General features: G+C 41.9%; 1 protein-coding gene across 1 annotated transcript in view; it reads left to right on the forward strand.

Moving 5' to 3' along the window:
• Positions 1 to 5,568, forward strand: part of LOC124553892 (poly [ADP-ribose] polymerase tankyrase-1-like) — a 55,925-nt gene extending 50,357 nt beyond the window's left edge. The window contains exon 4 of the mRNA XM_047127909.1: positions 4,370 to 5,568. Coding sequence (XP_046983865.1) covers positions 4,370 to 4,868 — 499 coding nt within the window. The 3' untranslated portion in view covers positions 4,869 to 5,568. The remainder of the gene's footprint in view (positions 1 to 4,369) is intronic.
• The last annotated feature ends 2,598 nt before the right edge of the window (positions 5,569 to 8,166 follow it).

Consider the following 8,166-nt stretch of genomic DNA (forward strand, 5'->3'; position numbering starts at 1 on the left):
GGCAAAGGTTCATCGGGCAGCTTTATCTTGTTCATTTAGTCTCTGTATAACAAGCAGTCTCTGTGTATGATGCACTGCAGGGAATACTCTGATATTGTTAGTACCGAGGCGTGTCTGGCAGTGGAATGGTGAGGATTTCGGAAGAGTGCTTGACGTGCCGGCTCCACTCACTCTCCGGTGCACTGCGCCCACGTGTCCTCCTTTGCCTGGACTTTTCTTCTTTGCAAAAGATGCAGTAGTCCTGAATTGTTGCATCCACCATTCAATCGAACAGTGATCCGGGACTTAATCGTGTTGGTTCAACTCGAAATGATGACGAAAGGTTCACTGAACTGTGATGGGAGACTTGCTATTTTTTAAATACACCTCGACAGCAAATGATGCTCTGAACTCCGTGAAAGCATAATTTAGGGTGTCCATTCGTCCCGTTTTTCCCGGGACAGTCCCGTTTTTTGCCAAAATGTCCCACTGTCCCGAAAGTTTTTTTGGGGACGCTCAAATGTCCCGTTTCTTATGATTCCGCTTGGCTAGAGTATTTTACGCTGCTGGTTGTTTGACTTGCTATTAACTGCGCAGTTATTTACACTAGGAAGTGTGTGATGACTTTCAGTGTACCCCTAATATGTACCGAACTGTCAAAAATCGCAAGTAATTTTAAACGCACTGTAGGTTACGAATAACAGCGGAGATTCTTCTCTTCTAAATCGATCCACTGAATCCGTCCTTTCGGTCCGGAGATATTCTACACAACTGATACGTGCTCTCTGGCTTTTGTCACCATGCTGTTAATGTTTTGCACTGTGCAATCACTGTTTCATTATGCCAAAACGAAAGTGTAATTTTAACAGCAATATAAAAAGCGAGTTTCCTTTTACCACAGGTAGTGGAGAAACTGTAGAATGTACGTAGTGCAGATCAAAATTTGCTATTGGTCACGGTGGAAGGTCTGACATTGTGAATCACATTAAGACGAAGAAACATCACGTGAGTGATCAAACGAAAAGAGCAAATAAATATGTGAGTGACTACTGTGTAAACTTAAAATCAGTAACAGAAATGGATAGGCAGCTGGCAGCACAAGAAGCTACGTTTGCATACCACAGTGCAATGCATAACCATAGCTTTAAGTCAATGGACTGTACTACAGCATTTGCTAAAAAAGTTTTCAATCCTAAATTCACATGTGGACACACAAAATGTAATGCAATCATTTCAAATGTTATTGCACCGTATGCAGCTCAGCAGGTTTTAAATGAACTGAAAAGTGCTCGATTCATTTCTGTAATCACCGATACATCGAATCATCTGGATTTGAAGTTGGTTCCTCTGCTTATCAGATATTTTCACCCTGAAAATGGCATCACGGTGAAAGTGCTCGAATTGGTTAATTTAGCTGGAGAAACTTCAGATTTACTTCAGAATTATGTGCTGGAGGTTTTAAAGAAATATGATCTTGAGGGAAAGGTAATTGCAGTTTTGCAGACAACACTAACACCAATTTTGGTGGTAAGCAGAGGAAAGGAAAAAACAGTTTGTTATATAAACTGCAACAGAACACAGTGAATAATATAGTAGGTGTTGGCTGTCCAGCACATGTGGTGCCCAATTCCTTACAAAATGGCTCAAATTGCCTACCCATTGACTGCCAATTAATTGTAAAAAAAATCTACCGGCATTTCCACATATATACAGTAAGGGTTGAATCTCTGAAGTCATTCTGTAAGTTTACTGAAACTGAATACAAAACTGTACTTGGGCACAGCATGACAAGATGGCTATCTCTGCTACCAGCATTGGAAAGAATTGTAGAGATATTTCCTGCTTTGAAATCATATTTCATTTCCCTTGATAAGTGTCCTGTTATCCTTAAACAGTTCTTTGACAACCCTGTGTCTATTGTTCTCCTACATTTTCTTGTTAGCCAGCTAAAACCTTTCTCCACAACAATTAAATGTATTGAGAAACAAGAAATCACAATAGTGGAAATTTATCAAGAAATAAACAAATTATTGGGCAAATTACAATGTAGAAAATCTAAAAGATTTCTCACATCCTTTGTACATGAGACTAAGAAAGCTGGAAGAAGAGGGTGAAATTACTGTAGAACAATTTCATATTTTTGCTGACATCTTCTGTGACTCTTACATTGAGTATATTAAAGTACGGTGTTTACCATTTATCACACCTTTTAAAGCATTTGACTGGGTTAATACTGAAAAGGAGCAGCCACAGTGGAAGGGTATTCAGGACTGTTGTGTTTTTGTTAAAAGTATTGTACCAAATTTTCCTGTTGATGAAGACGAACTGTTTGATGAATTTTCATGTACACAGAACTTCATAAAAAGTGAAGAAGGAGACAAAGAAAGTGTTAGTGCAACATGGTGTAAAATATTTGCTTATTTCAAAAGTAAAAACATTAACATGAAAAACATAATTCATTTGGTGGAGTTTTGTCTGGCAATTCCTGGGTCAAATGCTGCTGTGGAACGTGTGTTTTCGTTAGTGAACTCTTTGTGGTCAGATGGAAAAAACAGAATGAAAGTTGAAACAGTGAGGGCCTTGCTCATTGTCAAAACACACTTTAATGGTGTATCGTGTACTGACTTTTATGATATAATTTCAAACGAAAATGCACTTCTTGATAAAGTACATAAAAGTTAAAAGTATGGTGATAGTGTGGCAGAATAATTGTAAAAAGTGATTTGGTATCATCTGAGTGCACGTTGTAAAGGTAAACTTGTATGTGTATTAAATTTAGTCAGTACAATATTTATGTCCTGGTTTTTTCTTCATTGTCCCAGGTTTTTCTGTAATTTATTTTAAATGTCCCCTTTTTCAATGAAAATGAAATGGACACCCTACCATAATTACATACGTCTGACCTTCCTGAGGCAACACACGCATACTTTCTTTGTGCTGGCTCAGCAGTGTCTCTGAACTACGTGACTCAGGTCGTACTGTTCATTCTGCCGGACCCTGTATTATCGAAGGACACCGTGCAGCAGGAAGGCACTACTGTTCCACATGCAGGGTTCTGCAGGGCTGCCACAAATGCTGTACACAGTTTGTTCTCAATAATGTTCAGATTTTATCCCTTATCTTTAAAATAAACTTTGACTGAGTGAGAGGGCAGTGCTCTTAAGGCAATGGACTCAGGGCAGTGGGTTCAAATCCCTGCCTGGCCATTACCAAAACCACTTTAGGCAAATGTTGGTCTGTCCATTGAGAATGACTTCAGTTAGTCTCATGCCCAAATATGACGCTAAGAGCACGAGCTCTCCCTAACGACTGTTGCCAACTCGACTCTCAATGTTTCTTAATAGTGGCACTGTATGCGCTTTGTCTAATAAATCAGTGATTCTTGTGCTCGACTCGTTAAACAAAATGTGTTCTTCAAAATCTGGGAATGAGCCATTGAAATTTTGCTGCACACAGTACTAGCATAATAAGTTAGTGCTTTGTTTTAACATACTGTCATTCAATTTTATAGAATTAGACATTTGTAGCATTCACTTCCGGTACAAATTATGTAGATAAAGCAATAGGACTAGAATAAATTTTCACCCTACAGTGGAGGGTTTGCTGATTTGAAGCTTAATAAAAGAATAAAGTAGTTAGCTGGACAGCTTTTTCTGAGCAATTGCTCTTTGTGAATGAGTTATCGAAGCATGACACGTGACTGACTCGAGCAGTTTTAACAGTTTTAATCTGCCAAGAAGCTTCAGGGGAGTGCACACTCCATCGTAGAGTGAAAATTCATTGTGGTAACAATCCACAGTTGTGGCTAAGCCATTTGTATCCTTTTTCCACAAGTGCTAGTCCTGTAAGGTATGCGTGAGAACTTTTCTGAAGTTTGGCAGCTAGAAAAGCTACCAGGGGAAGTAAAGTCGTGAGAGCGAGTCACAAGTCGTGCCTGGAAAGTTCAGTTGTTAGACCATTTGCCCAGGAAAGGCGAAGGTTTTGAGTTTGCATCACGGTCCAGCACACAGTTTTAATCTGCTAGGAAGTTTCGAGCAGTAAAATTATTGTTGTGATGTAGAAATTGCTAAGACAGTGAGCAGGAGTAGGTAGTGATATAGGATGGAGAGAGATGATAATATTGCCTTGTCATTGAGTTTACTTCTGTCCCTAGATTTCTAGGAAAGCAGCAACTTTCGTTTACTTCATTGTTACTGACCTTCCACCTTACTGCTGTTACTGACCTTCCACCTTACTGCTACTGCAGTTTCATGTACATTTTCTTACACTACTTTCCTGGTACAACATTGTCACTCCGAACAGCAGCGACCACCTGCATCAGTTTTGAGAGTTACACTTGTCACATTGTTTTTGGCACAGAGAGTTGTGCGAACAACGGTTTACTTTGCAGGACTTCATCTGTGGAGCAGCCGGAGGACTTGGGCGAAAGGCTGACAGAGGCAGCTAGAACCGGTGAAGTGGACGAACTGCAGAATCTGCTGGCCGCAGGCGCACCGGTCGACGCGAAGGACGGCAGCGGAAATTCCGCCCTGCACCTCGCAGTGATGAAAGCCAGTGTAGACGCCGTCAAGTGTCTCCTGAATGCGGGGGCAAATGTCAACGTGAAGGACTCGAGTGAGCAGACACCTCTGCACGTGGCTGCATACCGAGGTAACTTGAAGATCATGTGGGCACTGCTGACGGCGTCAGCGGAGCTAGATGTTCAGGATCTTTGGGGGAAGACGCCACTCCACTGGGCTGCTTCCACAAACCGCATCGAAGCAGTAAGAACACTGCTGATGGCTGGAGCGAGCAAAGATGTGCAGGATATGAGTTCCAGATCACCTGTAGACATAGCGACATCACCGTGTAGAGATATATTTCGCAGTTTTGTCTACAGCCATCCATAAATAAGCCTTCTACTTCTATACCTCATAAATTTTATGATAAATATGTAATTTACTTCTATTTTTCCTGTTGTAACACAGAAAGTTTCGTAATAGAATATTTTACAGGATTTCTACTCCATTTGCAGCCAAATAGGTATAACCTTAGATACACCCATTAACTACCTTCTCTTGGAATGAATAAAACCCTAATCCAAAATAAGCTACTGTCTGTTATCAGACAAAATGGTAATGAAAGATCAGGTGCTATTTCACCCTTACACAGTTGTTCTTTTATCTTGTCAAAAGCTGCCTCACTCCACTCCCACATAGTAATTTTTCTTAAGAGGCTGTTCAATCATGGTGCATTCAGTGCCTGTGTTTGTACATATTTTCTATAATAATTGGCTAACTGAAAAAATGGTCTTCATCCTTTCTTTGATTTTGATTTTGGAAATTTTTCTATTCAAAAACATTGTCACTGTCAGGCAAAATTCCCTTTTCACTTATGCTGTAGTAAAAAAAATTAGTTGTCTTACAAAAAACTAACACTTACATAGTTTCAGTGTCATTCCCCCTTCCAAATTTCTGTTTGTGCATAAACACATGAACTCCTGTGCACATCATATTCACCTATATCTCCCTCCCGGACCCCTGCAGGTAACAAATCCCTTTCAATTTCTTCAAATTCTAATCCTTTTTCCTCTTTTATTGATGCTTCTAATGCCCCCAAAGAATCAACCCCCCCCCCCTTCCCTCAACCACCAAATCTGGATGCATAATCTGACAAATGTCGTTCAGAACACCAGGAACTTCATTAGCATTACCCATATAATTGTAATATGTTACTCTTGATATTTTGACTCCAATAAGCTCACCTTGTTTTTTGACATCTTTATGAGTCAACACTATTTCACTGATTTGCTAACAGGTACAAGCTGATTACCATGTTCCCCTGTTCATTCATACCGCAGACAGCTATATTCGTAGTATCATTTTTCACTAATTGTTCTTCCTTCACTTCAACATAAATCATTCCGTCTAAGTCGTGACAAAGTAAAACATGTTCTCGTTCTTCATTGCCAGAAACCTCACTTTTACCATCACTGTATATAATATTATCATCTGTCAGTATCTTTTCATTAACTTGAATACCAACACCACATCTCAATATCCTCCTTACAGTTATTACATATCCTGCTATCTTCCCCATCTAGTACACAATTTTCAATCTCTGCACCTCGAACCTGAGCAGTAATAGGTTCACAAGCCCCCTCTACATTTTCATCTTCCATTAATCTTATATTGATCATACAGGAATACATTCAAATCTACAGAATAGTGATACGACAAACAAAAAAATCACCAATGGTAACTTCATACCAGAATCGGCAAATAAAAGCCAAGCAGTATGCAAAGTCTTAAAGAAGGAAGCATATAAAGTTTGATTGATTGATTGATTTCTTTATTAATCCATGTAACAATTTACATTGTGTGGATTTCATCAGCAAAATCATATACAATACAATATACCTACAATTATACACATAAAATTTGTATTTACACACATTTTTGAGGTATCTTAAATTAGTTTTATATCCTTGTGTAATTTGAAATTTTCTTATATTACTGTACAATTTTTGATTTCCTCATGTATTACAATGCAGGCTACTTTAATTACACTACATGTTTTAATTCAGATAGTCCATTACTGCGTAATAACTTTTATTTAATAAAAAAAATTTTAGTTTTGTTTTGAACTGTCCCATTGTGTCAATATCTTTTACACTCCTGGAAATGGAAAAAAGAACACATTGACACCTGTGTGTCAGACCCACCATACTTGCTCCGGACACTGCGAGAGGGCTGTACAAGCAATGATCACACGCACGGCACAGCGGACACACCAGGAACCGCGGTGTTGGCCGTCGAATGGCGCTAGCTGCGCAGCATTTGTGCACCGCCGCCGTCAGTGTCAGCCAGTTTGCCGTGGCATACGGAGCTCCATCGCAGTCTTTAACACTGGTAGCATGCCGCGACAGCGTGGACGTGAACCGTATGTGCAGTTGACGGACTTTGAGCGAGGGCGTATAGTGGGCATGCGGGAGGCCGGGTGGACGTACCGCCGAATTGCTCAACACGTGGGGCGTGAGGTCTCCACAGTACATCGATGTTCTCGCCAGTGGTCGGCGGAAGGTGCACGTGCCCGTCGACCTGGGACCGGACCGCAGCGACGCACGGATGCACGCCAAGACCGTAGGATCCTACGCAGTGCCGTAGGGGACCGCACCGCCACTTCCCAGCAAATTAGGGACACTGTTGGTCCTGGGGTATCGGCGAGGACCATTCGCAACCGTCTCCATGAAGCTGGGCTACGGTCCCGCACACCGTTAGGCCGTCTTCCGCTCAGGCCCCAACATCGTGCAGCCCGCCTCCAGTGGTGTCGCGACAGGCGTGAATGGAGGGACGAATGAAGACGTGTCGTCTTCAGCGATGAGAGTCGCTTCTGCCTTGGTGCCAATGATGGTCGTATGCGTGTTTGGCGCCATGCAGGTGAGCGCCACAATCAGGACTGCATACGACCGAGGCACACAGGGCCAACACCCGGCATCATGGTGTGGGGAGCGATCTCCTACACTGGCCGTACACCACTGGTGATCGTCGAGGGGACACTGAATAGTGCACGGTACATCCAAACCGTCATCGAACCTATCGTTCTACCATTCCTAGACCGGCAAGGGAACTTGCTGTTCCAACAGGACAATGCACGTCCGCATGTATCCCGTGCCACCCAACGTGCTCTAGAAGGTGTAAGTCAACTACCCTGGCCAGCAAGATCTCCAGATCTGTCCCCCATTGAGCATGTTTGGGACTGGATGAAGCGTCGTCTCACGCGGTCTGCACGTCCAGCACGAACGCTGGTCCAACTGAGGCGCCAGGTGGAAATGGCATGGCAAGCCGTTCCACAGGACTACATCCAGCATCTCTACGATCGTCTCCATGGGAGAATAGCAGCCTGCATTGCTGCGAAAGCTGGATATACATTGTACTAGTGCCGACATTGTGCATGCTCTGTTGCCTGTGTCTATGTGCCTGTGGTTCTGTCAGTGTGATCATGTGATGTATCTGACCCCAGGAATGTGTCAATAAAGTTTCCCCTTCCTGGGACAATGAATTCACGGTGTTCTTATTTCAATTTCCAGGAGTGTATTTTTTGGGGTAATTTATTATATAATTTAACAGCATTGTACAACAAGCTCTGCTGAGCTTTAACTTTATTTTTCCTCTCTAGATGCGGATTGTATTGGTTTCTAGTTTCATA

This window comes from Schistocerca americana, chromosome 11 (assembly GCF_021461395.2).
Source record: "Schistocerca americana isolate TAMUIC-IGC-003095 chromosome 11, iqSchAmer2.1, whole genome shotgun sequence".
NCBI lineage: Eukaryota > Metazoa > Arthropoda > Insecta > Orthoptera > Acrididae > Schistocerca > Schistocerca americana.